This window comes from Aricia agestis, chromosome 8, assembly GCF_905147365.1.
Source record: "Aricia agestis chromosome 8, ilAriAges1.1, whole genome shotgun sequence".
Taxonomy (NCBI): domain Eukaryota; kingdom Metazoa; phylum Arthropoda; class Insecta; order Lepidoptera; family Lycaenidae; genus Aricia; species Aricia agestis.
In genome coordinates this window covers 16,830,506-16,850,617 of record NC_056413.1, presented here as the reverse complement: position 1 = coordinate 16,850,617, position 20,112 = coordinate 16,830,506, and the positions used below count along the sequence as shown (strand labels likewise).

Here is a 20,112-nt window from a genome sequence, read left to right as displayed (position 1 = left end):
TGAAATAACACAAAGACCTACTGCAATCAAAAGATTGTACGAAATGCTCCTAAGATAGGTTCCTAAGAAGTACATAGTAAGTTTTAATTTAATATAAAACTAATACTTATTATTATTATTGAGGTAAGTACAAAAGTATTTTTGGTAATACATAATAATATATGTTCCTATGATAATATTATGTTTTATGAACAATAAGTTCCATATGTTTGTTATGCAATTCTTATTAAGTAAGTCTTTTTTGGAAAAGTACTATAATGTAGGTTTTTGTTTTTGAGTAAAATTTAGTGATTTACACTATTCCCATCATATAATACCATATTGTCGTCAAGAGAAGAAGTTATAAATGAAAAAGTGCTCATATGAGAATTTAGCTAATTGGGTTTCTAATTGGGATTGATAATATCATATCAATTATTTAACTTTTCTAGTAGTTTAGGTGTGTCAATGTTTATCCGGAGCATGTTATACATACATCTAAAGGTTAAAAGGTTGTGTTCTGAAAATTCTTGTTAAAAGTAAGTAATATTGAATTATTTACCTCTTTGGTGCAGTGTTTATCATGCATATACCAAAATACTTCAGGTTTACAAGGAAATAGTTTGTGAAATAACACAAAAACCTACAATGCAACTATAAGATTGTACCTGTAGGTTTTTGGTGAAAATTCATACTTGTTTTACAGTAATTATACACAACACTTGTGTTCCTTATACCTTGTATGTGTTTCTTGTGTACTAAATCAATGCAGTCTTAGCTCATCGCACAAATGCAAACCTTATTGTTGACTAGACATATAGGTATACTACACCTCACTTATGTTATTATTCTGAAACCTCACTAACACTAAATGGATTACTAAGGTCTCTACGTCTTTACTTATGTATCAGTTCGTGATTAACTTGAGAATACTTAATCGTTTTCCAAAAATTTGGACACTTCGAATGTTAAGTTTTTTGGTTTTAATAACGAATTATTTTCACTAAAATATATGCTACAGACTAAAATATAACTTATTAAGTAACTAACCAACTAAATAGCAATATAATTTAAGACTAAAAAGTATGTAATATTAATAAATAAAATTACTAAAATGTAAACTATTCAGTAAAAGCTACTCGTTGGTTGGTGTTTATTGAATTGCTGTATTTGACGTAAAAGCAAGCGAGCTTATGTCAGAAGTGTTGTCATGATACCAAATGATACGAAATTATTACTCAGTTAACAATGGAGAAGTGAGTTTTGTGTCACGTGACCACTGACTGGCTGGAAAATAGAGGTCATGGTACCAAAATGCGAGCCAGTCAGTATTCTGGCTGGCTTTAAGAGCTCATGATAGAGGCCCAGTAGGCTAAAAATACCTTGCCCTTAACCGCTTTCTTCACGTAATACTAACCGTATCGGTATTTCGACCGGACACATATCGTCCCTGTGGCGCAGAGGATAGCGCGTTGGACTTCTAATCCAAAGGTCGTGGGTTCGATCCCCACCAGGGATGCATAATCTCTTTTTTTTCTATTTTAATTGATTATTTGTTTTCATCAATATTTTTGCATTTACTACCAATTTTTTCATTAAGTGATTTAAAAAAAATGTACTCATTACTTAATTTTAACAAAAATTTTCTTTTTCTACACGGTGTGTCCTACGACCTCGATCATGCTAATGAACTTTTAATAAATTAATAATATTTATTAAGACCTTCGACTTTAATAAAAACTAATATTTTAAAATAAGTAGTTCACAAATCACAGTCAGAATAATAATTATTATATAATCCTTCGTTCAGCTGCGTGTGAAGGTCAAGGACATTATGATTTTTATTTTTTGTTGTTTGACAATAATATTAATACTTACTTATAATCTGAGTTTTTAAAAGTGAGTAGGTAATAAAAGTATCTAAAAGTAAATTTAAAATACTTAAGTATTTAAAGTACTTAAGTATATACTTACACATAAAAATAAATGTCGTGCCTCTGTGCAAACCATAGTTAGCTATAAACATTTTTTTTGGAATTAACTTGTTATTTTGATTGTTCTGAGCTAAAATATGTACTCCAGTAATAAATCTGCGGTGCAAGGCAATTAAAAATAATATTAATATTTTTCTTCGACTTGTTTGATTTGAGGTGGTGTTTTTTGCTAAACTCCCTTTAAAGTGGCTGGACCGATTTTGATAGAATTTCGAATCCACTCGAGTTTAGTCTGAGTTTGTGTATCATCCAACATCTCTTTTTCATCATACCTACCTGAATTTACGGAAATTGAAAAATGACGTTTGCCGGGATTGCTATAGGTAGGTACTTACATAAGTATTTTATAACAATTCGAATATCGAATACTTGAAATCTAATTGCTTCACGACTATTGGCGATCATCTGCTCGATTTACCGTAACTTACCGTTTATCTCATGGGGTCAACTTGCGAGTCGCGACCTCATTTCAACTTTTTTTACAGCAATAAAGTGGCGCTAGACTAGCCACGGCTAGAGACTAGAGAGTGAATTATAATATTATTTGCGTCAAAGCCTCAATTTGCTAATTCAAAACGCCGTCTGTTGTTGGATCCGAACAAAATTTTTATCGAATCAACATTTTTAATCTTGTATCTATTCTTGTATAATATACGCAATCGGCTTCAACGATTTTCATGAAATTTAGTATATAGGGGGTTTCGGGGGCGATAAATCGATCTAGCTAGGAATTATTTTTAGAAAATGTCATTTTATTCGTGGTTTATCGAATACCGAGCAAAGCTTGCTCAAATAGCTAGTTAGGTATTCCTAATTTGAAGTTTGGAATACTTACCTTTATTTTTATGATTCAATCTGTAAAACAAGTATTTCCTGCCTTTGGCTATATTACATTAATTATTATACTATTACCAGAGACCAGACAGTATTACTATCATGTTTTTATGCATTTTTAACTTGTCAGTTGTCAGTTCTATTGGTACTATCATTCTACTTTGGGAATCGAAATGAAACCCGGCGGATTCCACTGCACTGAACCATGGAGACATCAAATAGCATAATATCATAGTAGGGCATTCGTCAAGTGTGAGTGCGTGCGGCTCCGTTACGTGCAGTGACAACGTGACATACGTGACATGATATCAGGGTAAATAATATTTTATACAAGATTCAAACATTGTCAAAAGGCCAGTTTGGGTGATGACATGTTTTGTAATAACCACATTCTAAATTCGAATATTGTGGGTTTTTTAAAGTCTCGCCTCTAGTCCACCGGGCACCGACGCTGCGAACTGCGATATATCTGCGAAACCAATGCGAATCAGGAATAGAGCGAGATGCAATATAACGCATTGCATTCATTAGTGTCCAGGCGGATGAGACAGTAAATCGGTTGACGGTTTCGCCGCTGTTTCGCAGTTCGCAGCCGGCAGCGTACTAGAGGCGTTAATGTTCGAATAACCAGTTACCAGACTAAACATATAGTCCGGTTAACGAATAACTCAAAAGAGGGTATAGAGTGCGTGAGCGGGAACCTAAGCGATTTCTACTGGAACTTATTCAGGGTGGTTAGGGACAAAACATACTAAAAGTCCTGACGTCTAGGAGGAGCCGGAGGGAGGGGAGGGCGACAAAGGTCTAAATTTTTGGTTTCTCGTCAATAACTAAGAAACTATGCGATGTAGCAAAAAATATTCTATGACGACATTAAAGCTTATTAAATTCTCTATGAATTAGATTCTATACAGTTTTTCCAAATTCTCATCCGTTTTCGAACACGCTCAGGAAAAGTGAAAATTAAGAAAAGCTTTATTTTAAACTAGACGTGCCGCGCGGCTTCGCCCGCGTAAATTAGTATTGTTGACTGATCTAATAGTGATATCAATAAAGCTCATTATAGCTTCACATACACAGAAGTTGAAGCCTACATTCTTTTGAATAAATGAACGTCACAACTTACATTGTTTGTTAATAAACCTGCATGGAGGTTGTAAACAATAAACCTCTCGTCTATGGCCTTGGAGGAGACCTTCCATCTGTTGAGACTTGAGACTGATATTGATTTGTCATTATTTTTAACCGACTTCCAAAAAGGAGGTTATACGTTCGGCTGTGGATATATTTTTTCTGTTTTATTTCAAATCAATAATCTTATAATTGATAAATTATTGCTTAATGCAATAAGTAATTGCAAATTAAGGTAATCATTAAGCTGACACATATGAAAAATTATGTATATATACAAACTTCTCTTTACCTGTCAAAATGTCAACTGTCAACCGTTTAGTTCCTGACAGTCATATACGGAGTGTTCTATTTTTAAAGTCAGATTATGTCAACCGTTTTATATGTAAATAGTGTCACGCTAGCCGTGTGTTCTATATTTAAGTGTATTATGACGTCACGCGACCTTGCGCGTTGCGTAAAGAACCTATTTCGTATTAAGGACATGGACGTGAAGTCGTATTACCTTTGGGCATTAAGTTATTTACAGAGTTCCGATGGAATAGATACGGTATATTATCGAGTTAGTACTTAGCGGAACAATGGGAACATGTTGCATGATTTAAGAAGTATTTTTGTAGCTTGTAAGTTGTGACTTCGTAGTTTGTAGCTTTTATTTTTCTAAAGTAACTTTGTTTCATCTTCACTATCACTTAGGAAAACAAGCCTTTATCACTAGTAAATTTACTGGAATATATTGTATTTCTTACTTATGTCTTATTGTGCGTTTTGCACTATGAGATGTTCTTGGAACTTTCTTGAAAATGTGATAGGCGCTACGGAAAGCATGTTAAATTAACACAGTAACAATTAGCGTATTAGCGATTGCGTACGAACGATGTGATTGATTTCACCCGCTTTCTAAAAAGTAAAAACTTCACGGCTTTCGGATAAACTGCATCAAATGAAATTTAGGAACGTCATCATCATCAAGATGCTGAATAGTTTCTCTTTTTATGAGTGGCTGCTGAGTACTTACATGTCTTTTGTATAATAATATTATATGTTAATTGTCATATTTTTTCAGTAAACGGTTACTATGTTATCCGTCTATCTACAATATTATTCTATTCTAAAGTTTAAAATTCAATGCTCCAAGATATATCTGATGCCAGCCGTCACAGACTGTTGTCAATAGGTACTTATCCGATTACGAAGTAAATGGGCTTACCTTGGGCCTTATTTTAAAAGTTTTCGGCATTGGTAGAACTACCTGCAATGCCAGGAGAGCAGATGAATCGACTGATAGTAAGCGATCGACACCCATATTAATTTACATTTTATTTGAACATTTCACTCCGAAATGGAGGGTAAAAAAAATCACCCTCTAGTCAAACTCAAGATATTATACATCTCTTTCTCTACTTACTTTTTTACGTCTAAGTATAACTAGCTATTTGATCGAGCTTTGCTCGGTATTCGATAAAACACGAATAAATTGACATTTTCTAAAAATGATTCCTAGCTAGATCGATTTATCGCCCCCGAAACCCCCTATACACTAAATTTCATGAAAATCGTTGAGCCGATTCCGAGATTCCAATTATAAATAATATATATTAAATATACATAATTATACAAGAATGCATCTACCCATAACATTTCGCTGTAGTATGAATATTATTTTTAACGTTATATAAATCACTTCGAGTCCTCAATTCAGGTTTTGCCTACTTGAACATACATACAAGACACAAGTACCTACGTAACTAGTCCCTGTTTTCGTCATGCTTGTTGGCCATCCACAAAAGAGTATTGTGCGGACGTGTAAGTGTGTAAGTGTAATTAAATTAATTATTTGCGTGTGTTGCAAGTTGCTGGTTAATGAAGTAATGTTTTATTTAAATGGTTCTTTATTTGTACTTATGGAGAAAACAGTTGAAATAAACACACCGGCAAAATTAGAGGAACATAACAAAATTTTCAATTTTTTTTAAATTGTTCACTGATTTTTATATATTTATTTATTTATTTACTAATTGATTATTAAAAAGAAATTTTATATAAATTTAGGGCATAAAAACGTTAAAAATAGAAAAAAATCAGCAAAAATAAAAAAATTAAGAAAATCTTTGAAATTTCAGTAGTAAGTTTTTAAGATAAATTCTCCATTTTTATTAAAGAAATGCCATGTTAAAAGCGTGTAATGCCTTCTATGGATCTCAAGAGGGCCTGGATACGCCATTCCATGCTTGCATTTTAATTGTCAATCATTTCCTGTGGGATATTCTCCTACTCCTCCACTAGCGTTAACTCGAGCTCCTGGACACATTTTGGAGCTGGAGTTTTAACTCGTACCGTTCACCCATTGATGTGCCACACGTTTTCAATCGGATCCATATCCGTAGACCACGCTGGCCTCTCCACCTGGGCTACGCCAGCATCGTTTAGGTAATAATGCCCGATTTCCTTACTCTATGGACGCACATAAAATTGAAATTACTACCTAAAACTGTGTAAAAGGCACACCATGCAGTTCCAGGATGTCGGTGCTATAGCCCTGTACTGTCAAAGTACCATCATCTATAATCATCAGCTCCATGCGGGCTCCAAATCATATGCAACTCCAAACCATTACGAAGCCTGCATCATAGGCCACTGTTTCCGGTAAGTTTGATGGCCTGTAGCTTTCCTTATGATTTATCCACATTCTTTATCGCCTGTCAATACAATGTACACAGAATTTGCTCCCATCACTGTACAGCACAAGATTTCACTCGCTTGTCTAATTTTGATGTTCACGCGCAAATCTTAGCTTGGCTCTTCGGTGTCCTGTCTCAAGTTTTGGTGCCCTTGCTGGCACTTTTGAGTTTAATTTAACTTCTTTGAATCTTCTTCTTACTGTACAATCACTTACACGTTCATCTTGGACCTGTTCCGACAGGTTTCGTGTCTGCATAGCAGTTTGAGGTCGATTTCTTAAGTTTTGTTTCCTTACAAAATGGTCATCCTGAACCATTGTCACCCGATATCTGCCTTATTCTCGTCTCCGAACGTAAGATCCAGTCTCTCTGAAGCGTTGAAAGTTACGATGAACCACGGAAGCCGACACACGTAAGGCCTGACTGACCGAACGGTAGGTGTGACCTTTCTCTATCGTGGTTACAACTCTAGTTGTCGCAGATGCTGGGAAATCACTAGTTTTGTATCTAAGCAATGTGTTCTTCCAAAAACCAAACAATCAAATGAGCTGAGCACACCTTGCACCCCGCTAAAACGCCATTCTTATCAGGAACACTTACAACGTCAATAATCGAAAAACACTTATTAGGGCATAATTGCTATAAAAACCTGTCAACTTGCCAGTTTTGTTCAATATTTTATTTCTTGAATGAGCTTAGAAGCTATAAAAAAGGCTTTCAGACAGCCCGACCCACTTGAGTTCAAGTTTTGGCCCTTTTTACCTATGTTCCGCTAATTTTGCCAGTGTGTAATTCAAATAATTTTAATCTAACGTCGTAAGCTTACATTAGTGTTATGTTTTTATTATATTAAACATAAATATGTTATTTTATTTGACCACCATTAATAAGTTTTTTAAGAGGATACACCAGTAGCGTTAGCACGGCGACCAGCGGAAATGCGAAAGTATGGACAAACTGTGGAAATAAACTTAAGGTGCCGTTCCGATCTTTTTTCGTTCCGAAAAATTCAATTAAAATGCCACTTTATGACACACTATAGTATATGTCATAATGTAGGATATTATTTGAATTTTTAGAACTATAGTCTGTCATAAAGTGGCTTTTTAATTGAATTATTAGGAACTAAAAAAGATCGGAACGGCACCTTAAGTTTATCTCCACAGTTTGTAACTATAGTCTGTCATAAAGTGGCATTTTAATTGAATTTTTCGGAACGAAAAAAGGTCGGAACGGCACCTTAGGTTTATTTCCACAGTTTGTCCATACTTTTGCATTTCCGCTGATTGCCGTGCTAGCGCTACAGGGGCTAGAGAAATGATGTAGTTTAATTTTATTACAGGGTTATTGAGATACAGTAGATACAAATGTTTCTCCAATTATTTTATTTATCCGTCAACAATAAATTATTATATTTTTTTAATATTCGGCTTCGTAATTTGTACACAGAACCCTAAATTAACTGTTAAACTTTAAAGTATCCCATTGTTTAAGCGAAGAATATTTTATTCCACAGATAAGCCAATGCACATAAAATACACTCACTTCGATGAGACTGGTTTTCGTTAACTTATCAATTCAATAATTGAATTCTTAAATAAGTTTTAAGGTGAGCAAATTTTACACCCAATTAATGTTTTTCTCTAAAAACAGTAGATTACAGAGGTTTTGTTATGTGTGTAACAATTTTCAACTAAGATAAAAAATTGAACACAGCACACCCTGTACACTGACATTTGAAATAAGATACAAAACTTGTTACACTTTTATATTTTCATCTCACTTTTAAACAAAGCCAAAAACCGTTCATGCATTGAGCTTGACCCAACAAACCAGAGATAAATCAACAGAAAAAAAATACAAATCGCAGAGTAGACGGAAAGGCGACCGTGTGAAACCACTAAAACCATTAGAGCAGAACATTATGGTAAACGGTTAATCATGGTCTATTGTTTTATGATTGATAATCATGACTCACGAATGAGAAAAAGAAAAATGACACTGGATTTAATCGTACAGCGCCATCTCTTGAGAGCTTAATGAATAAAGGCGTGAAATTGATATTCTGTTTTACGAATTAAGAGCTCACCTGACTCTAAAAATCAAACATCGTCCTTCTCTCTTCACACTCACGCCCGTCTTTCATATGCCAGGTGAAAAAGGACGGCGCGGAATCATCGCCGAGTTAGTTTTACTTGAATAAAAGACGAACTATAATGATTATGAAAAAAGTGTTTTGAGCAAATTTAGGTTTTATCAATACCTTTTTAGATATTAAAAAATTATTAAAGAAAAGACAGCAAACTTCGAAGATCCAAGCAAAAATGTGTCTAAAACAAGGTTTTTTGTAAAAAAGAAACTATCGAGCATTTTTTGAGTAATCGTGTTTTCGTCTTGAGCATTTAATCTTTATGAACTGAAGTTACTTGTGTCAAAAAATCAGTTTTCTAGACCTTACAGATTTTGAGATCTAGGTTAAAGTATGTAGTCAAGTTAGGGTCATATGGGCTCTTAACGAGTGATTTTTACTATTTTTGTTTCATTCTTTGTCTTTTTGTTTCACCGGAAAAATAAGTACATTCATTAATTTAAATTCAATTAGAATGCAGTATGTACGGCAGTACTCAGTAGTCATAATGTCGTTGAAACTATGATCGAATTTCGACCATTGGGCGATCTCTAGTTATAATCATTACGTGTTTTAAGGCCGGTATAAATAGTCAGTACTCAAGATGCATCTCTTCAAGAAGGTTCGGCTCTATGATTGGTCCAAATTTTGACAGCCAACCAATCACAGAGCCTGAACCGTGTCTTAAGACCAAGATGCATCTTGAGTACTGACTATTTATACTGACCGAAAGCCTATTACTACTACAAAAGTTTTACACACGATTTTCTTCTATCGCAATCCCCACCATAATTCATCTCGTGATCTCAAAGTATTTTTCCTATCGCTTAATTAATCAAGTCTAGATAATATTATCTTATCTATAGATACACGGTGTAAGCAACTTGTTAATTTATTCTTTGTCGTAGACGTGAGGTGCGCGTGCGCTGTGACGTCACAAGATGGCGGCGTGGGGGTGGATTCTGTTCGCCCTATTGGGGGTTGCGGCTGCTCAGGGGCCTGAAAAACGTGAGTAAAATACTTTTTTTCGTTATAAAGGGGATAATGGCAAAGTTTTTAATGTGAATTCAAATATTTATTAGATATGATGCAATTGTTATGAATTCAATACTTAAGTACTTACTTAAATATTTCAAAAATGACGAGTTTATATTATTATGTTCGTCTGTTTAAATTTTTTAATAGGGAAATATTATAATATGATATTCATGCGATATAATATTGTAATAACTAATGAGTAATGACTAATTATTCTAACATGACTCAGTTCATGTGAATCAATTTTTTAACCGACTTCCAAAAAACGAGGAGGTTATCTGTATATTCGGCTGTGGATATTTTTTTATTTTTTTATTTTTGTTCATGTACAATAGACATAATAATTCATAATTTTATATGTTTGAGCAAATAAACACTAGCCGATAAAGATCAATATGAAAATATGCAGACTCTGAATCTAAATGTCAGCTGACTTTGTGGAATTAAGTTAGTGGAATTGAGATTTCACTAGCAGTTTTCCATCAAATAATATTAGTTTTTTTTTGTTTTAACGATGATGTAAGTAGTAAATATTCATGATAAATATTCCTTCTTGTATATTTTGTTACTTAGTACGGTACATATTTTATTATGCATTGCTGGTATAATCGTAGGTTACAATTTAACAAAGCCTTTTCTTACACAATTTGTAGTGTATTCCACATCACCGCCTCAGATAGGTTGTATTTCAATTGTACGCAAAATAAATCGTCTGCTTTCTATATTTTCTATGTTATATTTTAATAATGTATTATAATTTATATCTCAAACATTATATTATGTCTGGAATCAAGGTTTCGCTTTCATCTATGCTCTATAGTTTCGGTTCACACGCTTCTTCGGCGTTCAATGCGTAATATTTTTTGTTGAGGAAAATCAAACTACAGACTACTTATTACAAAGTTTTTAATGATCTCTGTCTTTGTTTTAAACTAAGTCCTTTTCCGGGACTTAAGTATCTCCATACCAAATTTCAGCAAAATCGGTTCAGCGGTTTTAGTGTAGAGCTAACAGTCAGACAGACACATTTTCGCATTTATAATTTTATCACTAATAAAACAATATTTGCGTGCACTTTTTCCACTATATTGAAAAAGTGCACGCAAATATTGTTTTATTAGTGTTCAACATGCATTTCCACCAAGAACCAACGGTACAATCAATTACATATATTTATAATTTTATTGTGGATTATGATAAACAAAAGTGTAACGACAGATGTAGAGAAAAGATTACCCTGCAGAATTGCAGATACAGTAAACGGTAGAAAATTAAACATCTGAGAAATGAGAATAATTACAATTTACAATATAGCGTTCACAAATTGCCACGGTAGTCGTAACTAATTTGTCGTTTAAGTGTGAAATCAATTTGTTGGCCGTCGGATTCACTTAAGTGTCTTGTAAGGATAAATATCAAGTAATTTTTAGCTTGTGAAGTGAGCATAATAATAATAATAGCTCCCACACCGGTTTCGGTGACGGTGGCCGGTTTCATTGAAACCAGGCCAGCTATGCAGGAGTAATTTTATAATGCCCAAGTGTGTGCGCAGTACACAAGAGCACTCTCTATTCCTTTACTCGCATAACCCAGTGGGACGGAAGACCGACACGACTGGCGAGAGATCAGGCGCAGGACCGACTATTTACTTGCCCATCCGACGCATGGATCATCTTACTTGTCAGACAATCAGGTGATCACCTGCATTGTCCTAACCAAACTTGGAAATAATGTTTCCAACGTGGGAATCGAACCCACGACCTCCGAGTCAACAGCCGCGCTCTATACCACTAGACCACGGAGGCGTTAGCATACTGACTTATGACTATACTTCTATTCGTTTTGAATATGAAAAACCGAGTATATCAAGTATTAAGGTAGTAGCTTGTGAAGTAGCTTTTGGAATAAGTACATAAAGTATTACTTATATACAGAATGTAACAAAACTAAGTGATTATATTTTAGGGTGTGTATTTTTTGTGATTTGAATGGGCAAGCGCCTCAGCGTCATGAATTCTCAAATACAAAAGTTTTAAAAAAGCTGATCTTTCAGCGCTGCTACTTTCACAGTCAATTCTATATAAGGCACATATAATTACCTACATACAGAGTTAGAGACCCTTTAGAAATTAGTACTTAGTTTTATTATCACTTCGACTTGAACACGAAGGATACCAAACTCGAATTGTAAAATACTTTGATTCATATTATACAGACTACAGAGTACCTTTACAAGTTGGTTGTAAAAATACATCGTAATGCTAGTGAAGTACTTCTCAGTAGGCCAAGTGCCTGCCCTGAATTCTGGCGATAACGTTTTACACGGTTAATGTCTTCACACGACTCGAAACAGCGAGTTCAACACGTTTAATTACTTTAAAAATAATATGACAGTTAAAAGTAAAACCGTTTAACTAGATACTAAAAACCCTAGTAAAATAGAAGATGTACCACATCTTCTAACAGAATGCCCAATATACTCGAGGCCAAAATATGATCTGGAGATGAAAATAGGACTAGAAATTAATGTTGATAGCATAAAGGAAATAGTAAAAGATAAGAAAAATAGGGAAGAATTTTTGCTATATTGTGTTAAAATAATAAAAGGAGTAAATAGTATTAACAGAACACAAAATAGAAATAGGAGATAAGTGTATAGACATAGGACAGTATAAATTGTATTCAGAACATAAATCCCTCGAATAAAAATCAGGGACAAGAGTATTTAATAATAAAAAAAAAAAAAAAAAAAAAAACTAGATACTAAATGAAAATGTTGCATTTGGCGCATCATTTATTGGAATATTAAATGCGCCGATAAATATTATCTAAGTCAGGAGTTCCCAAACTTTTTCAGCCTGCGGCGCGGCGCATTTGCACGTCAATGTTTTGTCACGGCGCGACGGCGCCCTACTCTACCTAGCTATTAGAAAAAGCTACATAAATAAACACCTTTAATGATTACACTTAGGTTATGCAGGTAAATAATAATAAACAAATATTTAATCATCTACCTGCTTCTTTTAATTAATATTATAATTTTATTTTTTTATTTGTGGTTTCGGATAAGGTCGACTCACGGCGCCCCTCTTGCAATCCACGGCGCACCAGGGCGCCGCGGCGCACAGTTTGTGAACCCCTGATCTTCGTATTAAAAAACTTTAAATTACTTTACAACTGTCAGTGCTTTTCAATCTGTGGGTCGTAGTACTCGCGGGTTAGACTAGGGTCATGTCATAAACAGATTGAAAACACTGCTTTAGAATGAAAAACACAGGACGCCTCTAAAACGTTTTCACTAACCCTTGTTAATGTCCAAATTTGAAAATGTCACTTAACAGTGGCATACCGTGAGCGTGGAGTAAATATTTTAGTAATGAATGATAATGAAGGACAAAGGTATAGACTTAAAAATTTTTGTAAGTATCTCTATAATGATCCCTAGACTAGGTTCTTAAATTTACGAAACATAAGATCACCTTGAAATAGATAAATTGTATACACATCCATAAAATGAGCAAACTGTGTGTATACTGTATAACACGCATGTTTGTGTATGTCTGCCTTATCACTGCGACAATAATTGATTGTAATTTGTAACTACCTGGTTCGGAGCAATCATTAGCATATTTGATTCAGCAGGCAGCAACAAAAGTTAGGTTTCCGAATTTCGGTAGTCTATAAAGTTCAATTTTAACTGACCTTAAAATTCTGGCAAATTGTCACACGCGCAGTGCCATCTCGATGTTAACTTTGTCGTTCGTGATAATAATTACATTCATTACAATATTGATCAAAAGTTAGTCATAGTCACGAAATAACTCTTCTATACAAGCGGAAGAGTTTGTTTGTTTGAACGCGCTAATCTCAGGAACTACTGGTCCGATTTGAAAAATTCTTACAGTGTTAGATAGCCCATTTGTCGAGGAAGGCTATAGGCTATATTTTATCACGTTAAGACTAATAGGAGCGAAGTAATAGAGGAAAATGTGGAAAAACCGGGGGGCATTATTTGAAACGGCTTATTAACTACTGGAGCAATTTATCTGTTATTTGGCACAGATAAGAAGTAGACCACGTGAAGGATCATAGACTATTTTTTGTGGACTAATTTGTCTGTAAAATATGTAATTTACGCGGGCCAAGCCGCGTGGAATGCTTAGTAGCTAATATAAGTATTTTGTTCAATATTGTTTGTACTTTTATCAGTCTTTTCGTATGTTTCGTATAATTATTAATTTCCTATTATCGCTCTTGTTATCTCATCTCTGTAAATAAACCTAAGCGCCGTTGCCGGCTTAAACTAGATTTTACTGAGATTTAACTCAACTTATAAAATAATAATAATATAACAAATTAAGTACAATGACGGTGTTAAAAATTTAGATAATGGACACGGATTTAATTATTAACTAAGACTCTTGTGATAGAAACAAAGAACGCAAAATTAATGCCTAATTCGGGACAAATTGTATTAAAGACTGTCATTGCTCCAATTTTGCAATAATTTTAAGGACATGAAGTAATATTATTTGCAATAAGCAGCGGTAGTTGACATCCGCTATTTGGCTAAATATGGGTGGGTGCGACCTACTATTATATCGTATCGGTTTCTAGCTAAACGCGTTTCTCATTTTACTAGAACGACGGACCAATTTTTTCTAGTTATCAAACTCTGCTAGCACTTTGTGCACCAACACTAGGTGGCGCTGTATATTAAATAGATTTTCTAAAAAAAAATTATAAGGCCATTAGGAAAACCAATGGACGGCGCCACTGACCTCCGTTGGCTCCGTATGGAGGTCAGTGGACGGCGCTCAATTTTTACAGAGTACGTTGATTTTGAATTTGACTTTGACTTGACGGTTGGCCGAATAAAAAAATTTGTGAAAAAAATGTTCAACATAAGGGCCAACCCACACGTACCACAACCACACCACATCGCAACGACAAAATGTCGTCGAGCAGTGGACGTGTGAATGGTGTCGCTGCAGCTTTTTGTAGTTGCGTTGTGGTGGCGACAAAATACCGACGTGGATGCGATGTGGTTACGTACGAAAGTCAATGAAACGGAGGGGGGAAGAACGCGGGCGGGCGGTGTGCGCGCACTGTCATTGCATCGACGCGCGACGCAACGTTGTGGACTGTGGTTGCGATGTGGTCGGTATCACACAAGTGGTCGACAACGACTGCAAAATGTGGTACGTGTGAATGGTCCAGTTCATTTACAGTACGAAATATACGCCCGACGACGTGGTGTGGTTGTCGTGTGGTTGTGGTACGTGTGGGTTGACTCTTAACTGAAACTCTCTGTTTTTTTATTCCTTTAATAAAAAAAAAATATAGAAAAATATGTAATTTAAATACGTGGTAAAATGTGACTAAAATACCACTTACACAAGTAAAATGTTACAAGTAGAATCATTGTCCAATGGATTTTGAATTAATTTCGGATTACCCTCATGTTCAGGACGAACGGGCAACGTGTGCAAGTCGGACTTGGAGTGTCCCGACAACGCCTTCTGTCGTCAGAGCAGCTACTGTGTGTGCAAAGACGGCTTCGTGTACGCCGCCGTCAATAGCACGCACAAAGGATGTTTGAAAGGTAAGTGCTGAGGCTAGAGTCAAATTCAAATACTTTATATTTTTAGACTGAAGGAAATTAATTAGTACTGATGTACTCATCGTATCTATCGCAATTCGCAGCTGGAGCCATATTAGCCAGATATCTACGAAAAACAATGTGTGATCAGTCCTTTTATACAGGGTGCAATTGAACCTTCCTGCCAAATTTTGATATATTGATCCTTGTTAAAAATAAAAATACATGTATTTTTTCTTTTATAATCACTCAGTACTAAAATGTTGAGAAATAGCTTCCGAAAGTTATCTTAAAAAACATTACAATCAATGGACACGACGCGGCGCCCGCGTGTGACGTGCCCCCGCGCGCGCGCCTCCCCTCGTGTCACCCCCGCTCATTCCCCACGCCGCGAGTGACCGTTCTGCAACGATTTTAAATGGGATAAAATATGTCATTAAGAGGATACACCAGGGGCGAGACAAATTGAAAATAGGTATTTGAAAATGTATTGCTGTCTCACCAATCTCAAGTCTCCCACCGCAGAGCGCGATAAAGACAACACGACAAAAGTTCTAATAAAAGAACAGAAAATCTTCGATTCGTTGTCCGCTGATTCCTTCTCCAAAACTTAACCGATTTCAGTACTTTTTCATTAAGAATTAAAGCAAGGCTTGAGCTGTGTTCCTATGTTTAATTTTTTTGTATATTTTAGCCAGTTTTGTTTTCTAGGTGTTTGAACACAGAGGAAAATCTGGCCATTTTTTTGGGTTTTTGGACGTTCTTATCTTTTTTATTAATAAAATTATGAAAAAAAAGAAAACATAGGGACATGCTAATAGTGGCCATAGATATTCAGGAAAAAAATCATAACTCTACCGGCATTATCCAGGGAGGAAACAGGGGACAACGTTTGTATGGAAAAACGGCGGTGTGGAATCCTCTTAAAAATATATATAACACCCATTTATCTTTTTGGTTAAATGGACTCTCCTAATGTTTCATAAGCCCTGGAAAAAAAAATTGGCAGGTAGGTTTAATTGCACCCTGTATAGTTACTGTGTAAGTATAAAAATAAAAATGTGTATATTTAGATACCTTCTACACAGTAATATAAACATGGTAGCAGGAGCCTAATCTTCTCATAATATTTTTTCTAAAACTACCTACAGTAATTAAAGGAAGTCGCAATATTATTAACAAATATTATTTATGAGCCACAATGCTTATTATCTTTCAAGCATACTCACATGTTGTTATTTACTAACAAGAAAATCTACTCTTTTTCAGAGGCCCGCAACGGCGAGGAATGCGTGCAGCACATCCAGTGCCACTCCACCATGGGTGTGCATTCGGAGTGTGTGAACGGTGCATGTGCGTGCGCAGCCAGCGCTCACCTGGAAACTGACCGCTGTTATGAGACCGCTGGTAAGATTAAATTCGTTTGTTTATCACAAAAATGCAGCATGCACAATGATAAAATAATAACTATGTGTTATGAGTTATGACTGATAATATATTATTTTTATGGTTTATGCTACTGTGAAATTGATCTTCTGATATAGTTTGTATATTACAATTATATTACTGTAGAAAGGCTTAGACAAATTCACTACTAAAGTCTATACTAGCTATAAGTAGTGATGTTGTTGTTGAATGTTAGCCAAGGTTTAAGAGAGTAAAAAGCCACAATCTTTTCTTCTGAAATACAATTTTATTTACTTATCAATTTCAGTGATCGGTGACCGATGTGTGGTGGACCAGAACTGCTACCTGGGTGATACGGACACAGAGCGGCAGGCGTACTGTGTGCGTGGATACTGCACATGCCAGTTGCAGTTCAGCCCGAGGGATAATGGCACAAGGTATGCAGAACATTATCATTATTCAGATCTTTATCCAGATACAAATGTGTAAGTTATCTCCTTTTGTTGATTACAAATCATTTAAAAGTCTCAAGAGTAAAAGCTGTTGTTGCTACTTCCATTGGTTATACCAGTGATTCCCAAACTTATTTTGTCTACATTTTGTCTTTATGAATAAATTATACTTTAGCGCCCCCATTGTTTCAATTTAAAATGCATCCTGATGAAATAACCCCCCACGCCTCTACACAACGCCCCCATTTTTTTTCTGGCTCCCACACCGCCCCCTTCAGATCTTCAGCGCCCACAAGGGGGCGTTATCGCCCACTTTGGGAAAGGCTGGGTTATACGGACGACATAATAATTAAGGGAAGAAGAAACAATATTATGTTGAGGTATGAATGTTTCAACTTGGTACCAAGAGATTTGTTTTAAATCTTGGCATGGCGTGTTCAAGTCATATTCGATGTAGACGTCTTTACTAGTCCCTGCATATAGTAGAGATTTTAAAATGTATGATACGTTTTCCAGGTGTGTTCGAGACGCGGTCCTGGGCGAGGCGTGCGAGGACGAGCTGCAGTGCGCGGGCGCCGGGCTGGAGTGCCGGGGCACCTGCCGCTGCCGGGACAGCTGGGTCGCGCTGCAGGACATCAACGCCTGCGTCGAGTGTGAGTACAGCTGGAGACCTGTAGACCTGGAGCCTGATTCACAATGATTGTAGTTTCAAAAGTTTATTCGTGCGACTGATGGGCGATAAGCACATGCCGCGCTATGACTAATGACTGCTAGGTAAGTTTTAGAACTCAAATCAAATGAGAATCACCATGGGACCTGGGTGCAGCTGTAGAGTAGAGCCAGGTGTTCGAGCACAAGTTGAGGAATAACATCACTATAAATTAGCTAGGAGGACTATGCATTCCTCTTGGGTAAAGTGCGGTTGCAGGTTACTTATGATTTCGTCCAGCTCATCGCTGCTTATTTACTCGCACACTTGTTAACGAGGTCCTTTGCCTGTGCAATCGATATATTAAACTCATTTAAAATATTATTTATTTCAGCGGCCAAAGCCCTAGACGAGCCGTGTCAGTACGACGTGCAGTGCGAGGCGCTGGCGGGCGTGGCGGACGCGCCCTCCCCCGGCGCGGCGCTCTGTCTGGGCGGGGCTTGTGCGTGCTCGTACGACGCGCGCGTCGTCGGCGACCGGTGCTGGCGGCGCAAACGACCGGGACAGGAGTGTAAACGAGACGAGGTATATACTATAAATTTAGTTTATATTAAGTAAGGGGCCATCCACAATATATTACGTCATCGTTTTTAATATTATGTCTCACATAATATTGCTTGTTACATAAAATACATAATATGTGGATGGACTCTAAGTTGTTTAGAGTGCAACAAAACGAAGTCATAATACTGGGTGTGTCTCATAAATTATGTAAGTTGACTGTCAAAATAACAGCGCCCTAAGAATTACTTTTGACTTCTATATTTCTATGAGATATTGGCCAATACGCCCTGAATTTGGTTATACAAAAATTTAAACAAAAGTTGCTCTTTTAGTGTTACTTTTTTACACTTCCTGAAGTAATATCACTTTGTTTTCTTAGACCCTGTATTTCCATACAAACAAGATTTGTCTGTGAAGAGCCGCGTCGCTCCGATGCAGCGTAGTGCCGCCTAGTGCGGTCTAGCCTTTGTGGCGACTCGACGCTTTTCGGCAAAGGGTCCGGAGGCTGCCTTCTATGTCGCCTGTCACCTTGTATCTATTATTGATTAGGCAACGCTTTTTGGTTTTTTTTTTTGTGTACAAAGGGATTATAAAGAAAAAAGTCCATATTATCATTGTCAAATTTTATTGTAACATCTTTAAATACATTTTTAAGTCTCCTACATTAAAAAATAGTATTTTATAGTCTATAGTGTCTCATGTCTTAAATTTTAATATCATCATCTGACACGTCAGAGATCAAGCCCTTTAACCAAGACGTTTTCTTTATCTCTTCTTTATACAATAGCCGATCAAAATGTATGGAATTGACATAAGCGTTCGATGAAATAGAGTAGACATTCGACTTTACGTCAATTCCATGATTGATCGGCGATTCTATAAAGAAGCGATAAAGAAGTCGTCTTGGCTAGGGGCTCTGGCCTTCGCTACCTGAGGTGGAAACCGCCGCGGACGCACAAATGTAAAACTGGGTACTCATTTTGTAGCATGTAACTTATCAGATATTGTACCATTGTTTTGTAGCATGTAACTTATCAGATATTGTTCAGATATTGTACTTAGTCATAAGTGTTGTTTACCCTGTCTATTAGGTATGTGGTGGAGTCACTCTTTGGCCCTTGCAGAATACCAGTGCAGCGGGCTTGCTTGCTGCGTATAGCTGAGCTGGGGCCAATTTTGACATCACATAATATATACAAATGTAGCTTAGGGCTTTTCTCTTTATTATTATTTTTTCTTCTGTTTTGTGTATGTTGTGTGTTGACAAAATAAATGTATTCTTATTCTTATTCTTACCAACACGTGGGTTGTGTAAGGGCCTGATTACACCTACAGAGGAGAGTGGCGGGCGTGACACAGCCAAGTTTATTGGCCGAGAGCACGTCTCGGTAGGTGTAATCAGGTCCTATGTATGAGCTCGTGCTTACGTACCTACTCACTTGATACCTTATCTTATACAGTGTATAACAAAAATAAGTAATAATACTTTAGGGTGTGTACGTGTTCCTTGTAGAGAGTTCACTGTGAAAGTTGCAGCTCTGAAAGAGGATTTTTTTTTCACTTTTGTATGGGCAAGGGCCCGAGCGTCACGAGTTTCCCCATACAAAAATGAAAAAAGTTATGGTCTTTCAGCGCTGCTACTTTCACAGTGGA

General features: G+C 36.2%; 1 protein-coding gene and 1 non-coding gene across 2 annotated transcripts in view; both read left to right on the top strand.

Annotated features, from left to right (window-relative positions):
* The window catches only part of LOC121729965 (prion-like-(Q/N-rich) domain-bearing protein 25), a 31,595-nt gene that overhangs the window by 10,075 nt on the left and 1,408 nt on the right, over positions 1 to 20,112 (top strand). Inside the window, exons 2-7 of the mRNA XM_042118730.1 lie at positions 9,656 to 9,755; positions 15,256 to 15,390; positions 16,657 to 16,794; positions 17,102 to 17,231; positions 17,763 to 17,899; positions 18,290 to 18,480. Coding sequence (XP_041974664.1) covers positions 9,689 to 9,755; positions 15,256 to 15,390; positions 16,657 to 16,794; positions 17,102 to 17,231; positions 17,763 to 17,899; positions 18,290 to 18,480 — 798 coding nt within the window. The 5' untranslated portion in view covers positions 9,656 to 9,688. The remainder of the gene's footprint in view (positions 1 to 9,655; positions 9,756 to 15,255; positions 15,391 to 16,656; positions 16,795 to 17,101; positions 17,232 to 17,762; positions 17,900 to 18,289; positions 18,481 to 20,112) is intronic.
* Trnar-ucu lies at positions 1,426 to 1,498 on the top strand. Its single transcript has one exon. It is a non-coding gene; the product is annotated as a tRNA-Arg (tRNA).